Here is a 13,954-nt window from a genome sequence, read left to right as displayed (position 1 = left end):
CTTTTTTGCAGCAACAGACATTTAATGACCTCCTCACTAATACAGCTCCTGGACTATTACGAGATTTGGACAGTTTCTTAGGGGATAATAAGTGGCTGGTTGGGAAATCTGTGAGTATCTTTTTCCTCTTCCAAATCCAGTTGTCATTGGAGCAAAGTAACTGGATGAAGTTAAACAATTTTCATCTTCACAGTCAGAGACCTAAGAAACATCCTTTGTTGTCTTTTGATTTTAATTCTTTGCTTTTCTTCCTAACGTACTTTCAGGCTTTGACTACACTCACTATTTCAAGCCCACAGGCCTGGACTTATGTTTGCTGAAACAGTTTTGAACTAGACCATTTTAAACACTGCTGGTCAGTGTGGATGGAGCTAAATTATGTTTGAACTGAATTAAAAATAATTGTTCCAGCCTTTGCTTAAAAGCCTCAGGGTTCGACATTGGAAGTTTCAAAGGTCAATTTGCATAGATTGATCCTTTCCATGCTGCTGACCAAAGCCATATTTAAACTGAATATGAACTGAATTGGCTTACAACCACATTTTAAAATCAATTCAGCAAACAGTTCAGGCTAAGACCCCTGTCTACACCTAAATCAAGTCAGTGGATCAAGTTACAACATATTTAAAATTTATAGCATGGATAGGATCTAAACATATCACCTTACGCTAAAAGCAATTGATTGTAACCTCATCAGGGGAGAACTTCTGTAATTGTAGCTTGAAGGTAACTACTCACACTTGGTAAGGTAACTCGCATCTTTTTGTGTATTTATATCTGCTCCTGTATTTTTCACTCCATGCATCTGAAGGGGTTCTAGCCCACGAAAGCTTATGTCCAAATAAATTTGTTAGTCTCTAAGGTGCCACAAGGACTCCTTGTTTTTATTTAAAGAAGATATAGCTGGCTAACATAGGAGGGCCCAAACCAAATTTAAAGTGTGGTTCTCTATCCTCATTTTGGATTCAGTATAGACCAAGTCTTTGATGTTAATAGTTCTGCTATTTGATTGTATATACTAATTGAGTAATTTTGTTTCACCCTTTTCATTTTCACCAGGTAACCTGGGCTGATTTCTACTGGGATGTGTGCAGTACAACACTTCTGTTCCTTAAGCCTGGCCTGGCAGACAACTACTCTAAACTTTTGGCTCTGAAAGAGAGAGTACAAGCACTTCCTGCTATTGCAGCCTGGATTCAGCAAAGACCAAAGACTACACTGTAGATGAGCTTTTCTGGTTTTGAAGAACATGTTTATGTGTATTTTTTTATTTAACATAACCCCAGCACCTCTAATTTCTTCTAAAATTATTAATTTACAAAAATTAAGACAACTCAATGCCTAATTTGATCCAGTCTATCACACCTGCTCGGAAAACATCAGTGGACAGATTAAATTCTTGCTCTTCTCTGTTTCTCATTAGGTTTCAGGGGTAAGGAGAACAGTTGTCAATGGAGAACAAGTTTCTGAGAACTTGGCCTTTAATATTTTTATGCATGTGTAATGTTGCAAGATGCAGATTATATTAAACACTGTCATAATTGATTATAAAATGGACTAAAAATACACCAGACTGAATTTTTTCCTCTGTGACTATAGCATGGAGATTTATACTAAGAATGCATTTCAATATATGTTTAAGCATGCAATGATTATTTACTATACATCTCAGTGACTGATTATTGCTTTCCTACAGTGAAAAGCACATGATCAACCATTTAACTCTGTTTATGAAAGATGAATGGAAAAGTGGACATGGTAGACTGGGAATGCTATGGTGAGTTTGGAGACTACCAGCACTTCACATCACTCCCCCCACGTTCAAAGATTTAAAATACAGCAATTCTGAAACTGATCAGTCCAACTCTGCTTTCACTGCACTTTCCAGAGAAACATGTTGGGGAGGGAGAAGAGACAATGAGGAAAGTTTCAGGGACAGAAATTGTCTCGACAGTACTATTCCACATCTTTATGACTCTCTCAGTGTGAGGGGTAGTAAAACTAGTTCAGAGAGGGAGGAAAGGGAAGGGACACAGGGCAAAACAGACCATCAGTGTGGGTGGGGAAAACTGCAGGAACCCAGATCTCTGGGGGTTCTGTTGAAATGTGCTATGTGTGTAGGTAACCCTGGTTACTCTTTGAAAGGCAGCCAACTTTACCTCTCTGCTCCCACAGGAGAAACTCACATACAATGCTGCAAGTGGAAGCTGCAGTAGTCAAGATTTTGTTGAGCACTGGGTGGCACCAACAGACACCTGTCACCCCAAGGGCACACCATGTACCTATCTAATGAGTGCAGGAAGTGGAGCTATAAAAGGAAGGGCAAAGCAGGGAGTAGAGAGAAGAGCCAGCAAAAGAAAAGAAAAAAATAAGGGAAACAAGTTAGAGAGCGAGACAAGGAAAAGGATAGAAAACCTGAAATAAGAACTGATACAATAAGATGGCAGCAATCGCTGTGAAGAAGGGGGCACACCCATTTATCAGTCCAACCCAAGATGGAGCTCCAACAGAAGTTGTGAAACTGATATGCGCAATGCCTTTTACTTGGCATTTGACAAAGAGGAGTTAAATACTCATTCTACCCATGTGGAAACAGAGATAAATTAAATTACTTACCTGAGGTTACACTGAGGATTTGGCAGAGTGGAGAACAGAATCCATACCTCTTGACATTCAATCCCCTGCTCTAACCCTACACTCCCAATTTCTTCTCACTATCCCCAATAACTTTTCTGAAGTTAACTAGAGGACCAATTATGCCTCTCTGTTCTCCCACCCTTCTGCCAGTTTAATACTGCAGGCCACAGTATACTCAGTGTGTTTTTTTTAATAACATCCACAGAATAACCACTCACTAACTTCACAGTATTGAACAAAATACAAATGCAACAAAAACTACAATTTTGAGCTTGTCTAAAGCGGTCTGACTCAATAGGCAGTATTCAGTAAACTGAAGAGATAAGTAAAGACAAGCATGAATGAAAGCCTTATTTCTCCTACATATCAGTTTGGTGCCACAGCTGAACTAGAGCTGAATTCTCTTCAAAACTAAATCTTTCCTCAGCACTTGTTACCATTCATTTTGGAATCTGGTAAATTAGATTAAAATAGCTACCTTGGAGCTGTCGAGATTCCTTAATCTAGTTTGTGCTTTAGATGACTACAGACTGGAGAGCCAGTTCCTTCAGAAACAGCAAAGAGTCCTGTGGCACCTTATAGACTAACAGACGTATTGGAGCATGAGCTTTCGTGGGTGAATACCCACTTCGTCGGATACATGTCTCATTCACCCACGAAAGCTCATGCTCCAATACGTCTGTTAGTCTATAAGGTGCCACAGGACTCTTTGCTGCTTTTACAGATGCAGACTAACACGGCTCCCCCTCTGATACTGGAGTTCCTTCAGAGAAAGCCTCATTTGTACTACTTCTGTACACCCACTCTAGTCTTCTCCTGGACAATGTGAAGCTCAGTTTTTTCTTTCAGTGGCAGGTTGTGTGTTCTTGTTTAATTCCAGGACTAAAAGAAAAGACACAGTAGGTGTGTCAGAGCAGGGCAGGGCAACCCTATTGCAGGCAAGAAACAAGCTATTCACCTACCACAGATTCAAACCCTTTTAGTGATATAAAGCACCACAGTCCACAAATCTCTTGCAGTAAACACAAAAACATCAAAAAACTGAAAACAATTCCTCTCAAACCCCCAAAGTAAAACAAGGCTATAGCACAGCAGCTTTTTAATACCATTAGGAGGTCACTATCTGTCAGTTACTTAATCCCTTTTCCAGGGCCTCTCTCTCCAGGTCTCCTACCCAAGAGTTCCAAGAATCACTTTTCTCCCTCAAGTCTTTTCCCGTAGCCTCAAGTCAGCTTTCCCGCAAGAAGCTCCCTACAGAATTTAATTCTGCCAGGCCTCTCTTGCTTAGGGGAACCTTCCTCCTGGGCTCCTCTTGCAGCCCGCCACTCCAGGTCATCTGCCAAAGGGCTCCCTGTAGTGTTACACTTTCCAGACCTCCTTGCCTGTGAGTCCTACCCCTGCTCCACAGGACATCCCTCTGAAGTCAACCCTGACTTCTGGGGCCAGCTTTATACTGACCATGCTGGTGGTTCTCATTCCTAGGGGCCACTGCACCAGCCTTCCTTCAATTTGGCAGGGTTCTCCAGCTCTAATCCGTCCTTCAGCCATTTCCTTTGAACTTATCACCAGCAGCTCACAGTTACTGCTCTCCTTGAGCTTTCCTGCAGCTCTTTCCCTCAGGCAATTCTCTGCTGCTCTGTCGTCTCGCCTCTTCTCAGGCCTCATCTGCTCTTTACTGTCTTCTGCCAGGTGCCTTCACTTAAGTCCAACTGGGAGGCAGCTGATGAGTCTCAGGTGCACTGCATCCCCCTTCTTCAGGCTAGCTACCCATGTACATACCCAGGCAGTCAGATGGGATTGGTACTTGGGTGGCTAGCCCAAACCACTGTTCATGTAGCTCCAATTAAAATGGCTGTTTTTAGCATTCTACTTTGAGCAGAGGTTATCAAGAGTATGTCTCACCTGAACTAGGAATCTCACCTCCCAGCTGTTGTGTAGACATACCCTTACAGACTAGCTAATGAACTAGAGTAATTATAAAAGACAGGACTAGAAATTAAGAGAGTTTTGATCAAAATGCTAGAAGTTTCCCTAGACATGGAGAGGTCAATGGAGGTAAAGTCCAGCCCCAACTGCAGCAAGGAAGCAAGTGAGGTGGTTGGGGCTGTATAACATTTTTATAACCTCCTCCAAAGAGCACTGTTTTCCAGAGGTTTCCCAAAGTTTAGGGGCATCTTAGATGCCACTTTAAAGAAAGAACCTTATGCTTGTAATCCTGTTAGGATTCCTCTCTTTTCCTTACCTTGGTTATTGATCTCACTTGTGCCCTGTTTATAATTAAATCTTTGCCTTATGAGCTTCATTTTACACACTGAGTTGTCCCACTGAAATCAACAGAACTACCCAGTACTCTCAGTGCATAAAGTCTTTACAGGATCCTGGCCTTAGGCTGAAAGTTCTATAGGGCAGGAACTCAATCTCTACATCCATGTTTCTAAGCACAGTTCTGAGTGCAGTACAAATGAAATATTACCAATATTTGATTAAGCAAAGAGCAGTTAGAGTAGAATATCTGAAACAGTTTGAAAGCTGCTTCTTTTTATTTTGTTCCTACTGGTAAAGTAGAACATTGTTTCAAATAAAAAAAGACCCTGGTCATCTAGGCAATTTTATTTGAACAAGTTGATACAAAAACAGTACGGTACTTCAAATGAACAAAAACAAGCATAAACAGACATGAGCATTGTCAAATAAGGCACATGTAAAAAAAAAAATCTACACACGTTATCCAGTGAAACAGACAGTTCTTATATATATTTGGGAGGTAGAAATAATTACAAAAATACTGACAAATCTTAAGCATTAGCAGATCTGGTAAAGTCATCACTAACTAGGTCCCCATTTTTAAAACTACTTTGTAAAATATGGATTATTCAACATTTTATGCACTACATATGTGTGTGGCATTTACACATTTTGTTTTCAAGCATCTGGAGAATTCTATCAGTGTTAAAAATCTTCAATACCATGAGAAATACAGTAAAGGAATTACAAAAAGTTATAAATGTTCATAAAACTTATGGTCACCAGTAATGTAAAAGTCCATGGGTGTACCACATTGCCTTTTTCTCGCCAATAAAATCCACAGCTATTTTATTTACATTTTACAGACCTAATGAAGCTTTTAATAATGTGGCTATATCTGCTGGAATGGTCCCTTCTTCTCCTGTAGAATAAAAGCAAAGCATTAGTACTGCATTAACGAAAATATTTCACATGAATAAACCCTGTTCCTCCAAGCAGTAAGGCTCTGTCTAGTTTTACACTTCAACAAGAAGTCTCTCCCCCTTGACTTGACTGTAGCTCTTTCAATGTGTAGCAAACCACTGGGTTTTCACTACTAAGATCATCAACTGAAATCATCCATCATGCCCAAAGTATTCAGAGGCAAGCCCCTGCATTTGTGATATTCCAGTATTGAGTTCTGGGACAGCTTCAAGTGAAATAAAAATGAAGTTTTTTACTGAATTAACTGGGAAAGCTAATATAATCAGTACAGTAAATCTGGTGGTATTAATATTAATTTCTATTTTACATAAGTGCATTGCAGAAGTTAAGAGAAAGCTAGGTGACAATGAAACAGGGGACACGGGAAGCAGTCTGGATTTTCAACACCAAGGACTCAGTTTTCAGAGTAAAACTGCACTTTAAGGAGAAGTAGCAAAAATTTATTTAGTTCTATATAGAGGACAGCTATGAAGTATGACATTAACTAATAGGAGTAATAAAGACTTACCTAAATCTACTGCAGTCATATCTTGCTCTAGCTTCAACTTCTGCTGACTGATTTTGAGCATAGACTCCTCAATAGTCCCTTTACTGATTAGCTTTATGACTTGTACTTCTCTAAAACCCACAGAAAAGAGGATTAAGTCTATTATATCATTATTGTGAATTAAGAATTACTTGTTCCTTTCCACAGTTTGGAGCTATTTAGCCTGATACCTCCCAGAATGTTGTCATGCCTACCCAAGGCCTGCCAAAATCCAACTCTCTCAAATTAGTGCAATCACTTCTTCACTTCACTGCACGACTTCTTTTCCCATTTACAAGGGACAGGAGGTGCCCGTGATTCCTTGCACTCCTTTCAGTCCATGGCACAAATTCACAGATCTTTGATTTCCCATCCTTTTCTCTTCCAACTTCTCTGACAGTCGTTCCATCATAAACTCAGTCTTTCATGGCCTATCTTGCTGTCATCTTCTTCCCATACTTTCTTTGCTGATTGCTCTTCTCCCATTCTTATCATGTACAACCCACCTCAAACATGCATTCTCCAGCTTATCAAAGTCCCAATTCATCTTCTCCCTAATTTCTTCCATGTGCACTCTGTCTACTCTCTGCTTGCCTGCCATTCTCAGCACGTTATTTTCAACTACCTGTATCTTTTCTTCTTCCATCTCCCTAATATCCACCATGTCCAAACTATAGAGCAGGCAGGGACAAACACACGCTGCATATACTTCTTTCACAGTTTGCTAGTGTAATTAAAAACTTACCTGGTCTGACCTACTCTATGGCATCGATCTTCTGCTTGCTTGTCATTGTAAGGGTTGCAGTCAATGTCATGAAGAATGACAACATTTGCTGAAGTCAAATTTATTCCTAGGCCACCAGCTTTGGTCGAAAGCAGGAATACAAAAATACCCATATCTGTATTGAATTCATCTATCAGATGTATCCTACAAAATTAAAGCACACACAAATCACGCCTTGTGAACAACAATTCTGTTAATTACAATAGCTGTTTTCCAGACAGAGGAATGGGGGGAAAAATCAATTTGTAAACAAAGCAATCAGGATGAAGAGAGATATCCTTTTAGTTCCACGTTTTTAATATAAATATGCTATTCCCAAGTGCCTCACATCCTAATCACTATCAGATGGCTAAAGAAGCTCTTAAGGAGGAGACGATTGAGTCAAGAGAGGTTAGTGGCCTTCCAAACCAGCTCAGAAAGGGCACTTTACAAATAGAAGGTGACAGAAGAAAAAATAGAAAAGATTGTGGAAGAAGCCAAGGAGGGCATTGACTGACATCTGTGGGAGAGTGGAGAGGACAATGCTTAAAGAAACCAAGGGTAGATAGGAAAGAGGAGAATATCAGGGGACCAGATGGTGAAGACAAGAAACTTGAATTTGGTTTAGTGGAGAAAGGAGAGCCAATGGAGGGACAGAGAAGTCTACACTCAAAAGGTTAAGAAATTAGAGGTGCTGGGGTTATGTTAAATAAAAAAATACACAAACATGTTCTTCAAAACCAGAAAATCAACACCCCTGAGCGACCTAGTTAAACTAATCCCCCCACGTAGACAGTGCTAGGCTGACAGAACAATTTTTCCGTCAATCTAGCCACCACTTCTTAAGGAGAAGGTGGATTAACTACATGATGGGAGAGAACCCCTCCCATTGCTGTAGTGAGATTCTGAAATTCTCAATTTTGTGGGAAACACAACTGCACATGTGCATTAACTTACTCACACCTCCTGTAAAGAAAGTTTCATTTACCTTTCAGAAATCTGTGTCTTTCCATCCAGCCTAATATATCGGTGCTGTAGCTGTTTTAGGAGAACTTCTAAAATGTCCAGCATCATAGTAAACTGGCTAAACAATACAACTCTATCACCCTGGGGAAGGAGGAAAAGAAGTCAGTTAGGGAAGACATTAATTACATAAATGTTTTATTAGAAAAATCACTTATTTGCACTATACATTTGGGCCTAAATTTTCCAACGGCGATGCCTAGATAAGCCACCAAAATCCATATTTAGGCACTTAAATAAAACTGGTCTACTTCCAATAAGAGGTGGGGTGTTCAGCACCCCAGAATAGCAGATCACTTTTATTTAGGTGCCAAAACATGTATTTAGATTACTAACTTTAGGCACCCAAATTTGAACATTTACGTAATTTGGGCACTAGCAGTTAAATACAGTAAAATCTCTTATACATGCAACTGTAAACACACAATACCCCCCACAAATAATACTGTTACTAAAATAGATTTATTTTGAAATTGTTTTCCTTGCAACAGGGAAGAAACATAGCCTTGCTGGTCATTACTGTCCTAGGCGCCTGTACAAATGCCTAAAGTAATGAACATCATAATCTTATCTTTGTAATCCATCATCATCTTCGCCCCTCCTTCCTAGCTCTGCTTGAGTCAACAGGCTAACAATAGCAGAGTGACCACAATGGTGCAGGTGGTGGCTTGAGCTAGCCACCTGAGTACAATGCCACCCAGCGACCCGGGTACATACTCGGGCAGGTAGTCCAAGCTGTCACCTGTGCCACCAGGGCTCCACCGCTATATTTAGCGTGCTAGCTCGAGTAGAGCTAGCACAAGTATGTCTACCCAGGCTAGGAATTACACCACCCAGCTGCTGTTGAGACATACCTTAAGAGGCTATGGTAGTGTTCCAGGATGAATATTCTGATTATTGGAGGAAACAGGGAAAAACATTTAGTTTTCCCTAAGCTTTAAATATTGTTTTTGCACAGTTTTATACACACTATAATATCTAATCCCATTTAATAGTACAAAAGGTAAAAAACAGCTTTTTCAGAAAAGCAATATGATTCATTACTGTTAGCACTGAACACTGAGCAACCCTCAACACTCTTGAACACTTCTGCAGGACTGCAATTTCCCCTATTCAATCAACTGCATGTGTGACACAGAACAGCAGTACAGTTCTATCCAATGTGTGCCACAAAGTCATAAACTATCCTGCAGTATTCTATAGAAAAATCAAGTTAGCATGTAAAAGCTGCCTGTTAATAGGGATTCAGTAAATCAGTGGTAAACAAAGTTGTGAAAAGCAGAAGATATTTCAACTAGAATATTCTTTTAGTGCAAACCTTTTCTTTAAGGTCAGAGAGGATGCGCTCAAGTGTTCTAAATTTTCCAGAATCCAAAATTGTATCCATCTCTAACTTAAAGTCACTGACATTAGCATACTGTTTACAAAGCAAATGCAGCTCATAATCTGTCATCACAGACATATCTTCGAAGATGAGGTCAGGATTGGCATCACAATGCGTGGGTTCCTAAAAGTAAAAAAGATAACAAAATGAATATAATGCATTCCACTGTAGGCATATTTATAATTACCTTAAAGAGCCAGTAAGATTATGCAACTACAGTTGCATCCAGTATTTTTGCAGAGAACAAAAAGAACCAGAAACCAGGCCTCTGCACACACTAATTTGGTTTGCAGGGGTTTAATGCGAAAATTAACTCTTCAAGTTCTGTTTATAGGAGATCGTGGAGGATTGATGTCTGTCACCTGGTGTAAGATTCTACAGAAACTTGAATTATGAAGAACTACTGGGAATACCTTTTACTTCACTAGCCACCAACCACACACCCTCAAACCCTGGGACCTTTTATCTCTATGTCAGGCCTTTTCCCTTGAAGAAATACTCCTTCATGGGGAATCTAATCCTTGGATGAATGATTGAAAACATGGGAATCCCTGCCCAGGTTGTAGTGCAGGTAGAGGGATGTCATACCTGGGCAGAAAGAGGAAAGGAAAAGAGCCATATCTATAAAGTGGGAAGGGGAGACTGGAAAAAAAAAAGGGGGGGGGCGGGGGGAACTGCTTCACCTCCCCCCATTAGGCTCCAGGTGCAGCTGACATGCGCACATTCAAATCTGGTTACATTTATACTTTTATTAATATACTTTTATTATATTTTCAGATTGGTTCTTAACTTTCTTGTTTTAGAAAGAGATCTAATCCAAAACACAGAGCGAGTTAATCAAAGCCAAACTAGGAAAAGGATAGTTCATGTATATACACTTTCCCCACTTTGGTTCTCTACAGCCCACATTTGGTGACCTTCAGGAAATGCTAGCAGACCCAAATGTTCTTCCAAGCTTTTCATGTAATAAGGAGAAGGGTCAACTGAGAAAATGAGGGGGCTGACGAAAAGTGGTCTAATGTGGGACCAGAAATGTCTTCTCCTAAGCAAGTCTTCTTACAGCTGATCTGGAAGTTTATTTTCAAATTTTAAAATGTCTGCAGTGCAATCTGGGCATTGGATAAATGCAACTGGAAAAATCTACAAATGAGTGCTTCTGATCAAGTGATCGGCACCCAAACATTTTTATTCAAGATTCTGAAAAGAAGAATTGAGAGACGTTACAGTATGTTTGTGAATCCTATGGAACTTACCTTGAGCATAAGCATTGACATCATCTTCAGTTTGTCAGCTGTGTAATACTGGCGGTGTAAGAGAGGATGATTTGCCATTTTTCTCAGCTGCATCATGACATTGCCCATTTCTGAGTTTTTTTCTATGGCCAAAAAAAATATTGCCATCATTTCCACACATTTGATTTAATGAAACAAATAAAAAAAACCAAACATTTAATCTATGCAACTATGACCTGAGTTTTCTAAAACTACTAAGTATTTGATGTTCCCACAAATCAAAAGCTTTGTACAATTTAAGAGACAGTTTGGGAAAAACAACCAGACCCTCACATACCCTGGCTGTCAATAGATTTCTTTAGTTTGTTGAAGAGGTCATAGTACAGCTGTTCCTGTTTCTCTGACATATCACACAACTCAATAAGATCTTTTTTGGGGGGTAGTTGTTTAAGGACCTGATGAGACAAGATAAAAATTTCAAGTGAATAACGATTACTCTGAATGGTTTGAAATTGTGCATTGCCCACAAGGTGAACTGCAACAATGTGTTTTTAAGAACTCTTTAGGGGCCTGATCCACAGACCATTAAAAACCATTAAGTCTTTTCACTGACCATAATGGACTTTGAATCATGTCCTAAGAACTGAAGTCAATAGACTTTAAAGTTGAAGAAATATTTTAAAAAATATTTGAAAAAAGTATTTTCCTACTTATCAGACAAATGTCTGCTTAGGGTTCATTGATTAACTAGCAACAGATGACACTAAGCAGTGAAGGGGACACATTAACAAACAGGGAAAGAAGAAATGTCAGCAAGATTAAGATCAAATTTCTACACATTAGAATGCTAATGCTGTTAAAATTTGTTCAATTCTTACATGCAGGCAATCCTAGATGGAAGGGGCCAGTGACAAGCTACCACTACCAGGGACAGAACCAAGCACTCTAATGATCTTTGGGTTCTCAAACAGAACAAAAAAGGCTTTGAGGACCCCAAGATACTTTAAACCCACAGTTGCAGCTATATCATATATATGCAGTTAATAATTTAATTAAAATGATGTTACTGTGAAGCAGAATAGCACTTTGTGATAAGTGAGGCCACTCATTTGTTGGCTACAGCTTAACAGTACAGCAAATCTCAGAGATGCCAACGGGCCAATCACTTACAATGCTGTAAACAGAAAGGAGGCAGGAAACAAATAAGCACCAGAAACAGTATGGGCAAAAAGTAAAGTTCTATGAGGAATAGAAGAGTAACTCATGGAAGAAGAGAAGTAGCTGAAGCCTCATTTTTTGGGGGTAGGGTGGTTGGGAAGGAGTTGTAGACTTCTGGTGATGAAGAGAAGTGGACTGATTGGGTCTAAGGTAGAGGACAGAGGCTCAAGAAAATGGCACCCAAACCTTACAGAAGGTTCGCACATACACTATAAGAATTTTCATTATCTTCACTGCTATTAAGTTTCCTAAAATTAAGTTCTTGTGTTACCTTTTAAAATAGTTCTCAATGTTTTACGCTACAAAAATAAAATTATTTCATATTCATTGAGGGAGACTAGTTGGGTGAGATAATATCTTTTATTGGGCCATCTTCTGTTCACGGAGGGGATAAGTTTTCAAGCTTCACAGAGGGATCTGACGAAAAGCTCTGTGAAGCTCGTAAGTTTGTCCTCTTCATCAACAGAAGCTGGTCCAATAAAAGATATCACCTCGCCCACCTTGTTCTTTCATAGCCTGGGACCAACACGGCTACACCACCACTTCATATTCATTAGCATAGCTGCAAGTTAACAGATTTACCTCATCCTTTACTCTTCTCAAGATAAATGGCTTTATGATCTGCTTCGCATGAGCGATCCTCTCCTTTTCATATATACTGTGTTCTTCAGCAGCTTTCTAAGAAAAAATATTAGAAAAAATTCAAAGTTTCGTAATATGAAAATTCTCAACTCTATTAATGCCATTATTATTACTTAGTTTGCATGCTCCAACCTGAGAGACAATCACCCAGGATCCAGAGAAGGGAAAAAAGTGCCCTCCTTTGGTCTCATGTAACCAAAAATTACAAGAGTTTTGGGACACCAAGCTACAATACAATTTCACCCATTTGGTTTAGTTTGTACGGATGTGATGTTTTCAATGGTGTACCAAGTTCCCAAAACAGAATTATAACTAAACCAAACCATGTAAAAGAGGAGTATTACAGCAATGAAAGTATGATTTTGAAATAAAAATATTTTTACTGCTTACTGTTTTTGAAGAGAACATCCTCCGGATTTCACTGGTGCTACCACTGAACATATGTGGCATGACAAAATTCAATAGAGACATTAATTCCAACAGGTTATTTTGAACTGGAGTGCCTGTTAGCAGCAGACGATTCCTTGCCTATTCGGTCAATATGAAAAAAAGTCACAAAAATAACATGAAATGAATACCAGAGGACTTAACATTTTCCTTCTAAAGAATAACTTAGGCAAATTTTGTGCTGAAAAAGTCACAGGAGACAGGAATTTAGCATTCAGTTCTATCCCTTTTTTCAACCATATATTTCATGCCCACAATATGCATCAAATGGACTAATTTCCAGTGATGTTAGTTTATTAACAAAATAAGAAGAGCATGCCACATGGAAATTTTCACTATGGCCCAACCTAGTAACATGCCTCAAGTTTTCTGAATCTTTCTTACAGCCACATTTTGCTTCTTCTGCAAGAAATGCTGAGTAGACTGGAACTTTTTGAAAGGGTTAAGTTGGAAATTTACCTCATGAGATTTGCTGTATACCTTACTTCTTTCCAAGTCAATTGTAGTTGAAAAGCGATTTCTGAAATCCTCATGTTTGTTCCTCTCCAAACTTTAGACCATGGCATATTTTCAAATAGTTAACAAACAGCTCATCAGCATAATTATTGTCTATTTTTAGAGCTGCACACACATACCTCTTACAACTCTTAATTTGTATGATTTATATTAACCAGAGTAGTAAACCCTTCATACACACCCAAGTACCTTATCATTTTGGCACAATCTCTTTTCTATAGTTTGAAAACTACTTACAAGTAGTTATTGCATCTTAGACAATTTATATTTCAGTGTAATACTTTGAGATCAAACAAAATTCTAAAATTTGACTACTACCTTAGAGAGACCTGTAAGAA

At 39.1% G+C, this 13,954-nt stretch overlaps 2 protein-coding genes across 10 annotated transcripts in view; one reads left to right on the top strand and one right to left on the bottom strand.

Moving 5' to 3' along the window:
• HPGDS (hematopoietic prostaglandin D synthase) overlaps positions 1–1,566 on the top strand; it is a 64,631-nt gene extending 63,065 nt beyond the window's left edge. For both annotated transcript variants that reach the window (XM_039541834.1, XM_039541835.1), the window contains exons 5-6: positions 12–110; positions 1,060–1,566. In XM_039541834.1, coding sequence (XP_039397768.1) covers positions 12–110; positions 1,060–1,224 — 264 coding nt within the window. In that variant the 3' untranslated portion in view covers positions 1,225–1,566. The remainder of the gene's footprint in view (positions 1–11; positions 111–1,059) is intronic.
• A 3,665-nt stretch (positions 1,567–5,231) lies between these two features.
• Positions 5,232–13,954, bottom strand: part of SMARCAD1 (SWI/SNF-related, matrix-associated actin-dependent regulator of chromatin, subfamily a, containing DEAD/H box 1) — a 217,676-nt gene continuing 208,953 nt past the window's right edge. For all 8 annotated transcript variants that reach the window (XM_039542689.1, XM_039542691.1, XM_039542690.1 and 5 more), the window contains 9 exons: positions 13,044–13,181; positions 12,594–12,689; positions 11,131–11,248; positions 10,815–10,936; positions 9,496–9,684; positions 8,143–8,261; positions 7,137–7,319; positions 6,374–6,483; positions 5,232–5,803 (listed from right to left, as the gene is read on the bottom strand). In XM_039542689.1, coding sequence (XP_039398623.1) covers positions 5,742–5,803; positions 6,374–6,483; positions 7,137–7,319; positions 8,143–8,261; positions 9,496–9,684; positions 10,815–10,936; positions 11,131–11,248; positions 12,594–12,689; positions 13,044–13,181 — 1,137 coding nt within the window. In that variant the 3' untranslated portion in view covers positions 5,232–5,741. The remainder of the gene's footprint in view (positions 5,804–6,373; positions 6,484–7,136; positions 7,320–8,142; positions 8,262–9,495; positions 9,685–10,814; positions 10,937–11,130; positions 11,249–12,593; positions 12,690–13,043; positions 13,182–13,954) is intronic.

The sequence above is a fragment of the Mauremys reevesii genome, linkage group 5 (genome assembly GCF_016161935.1).
Source record: "Mauremys reevesii isolate NIE-2019 linkage group 5, ASM1616193v1, whole genome shotgun sequence".
NCBI classification, from domain to species: Eukaryota; Metazoa; Chordata; order Testudines; family Geoemydidae; genus Mauremys; species Mauremys reevesii.
The sequence above is the reverse complement of the archived record's forward strand: the minus strand, read 5'-3'. Positions and strand labels throughout refer to the sequence as shown.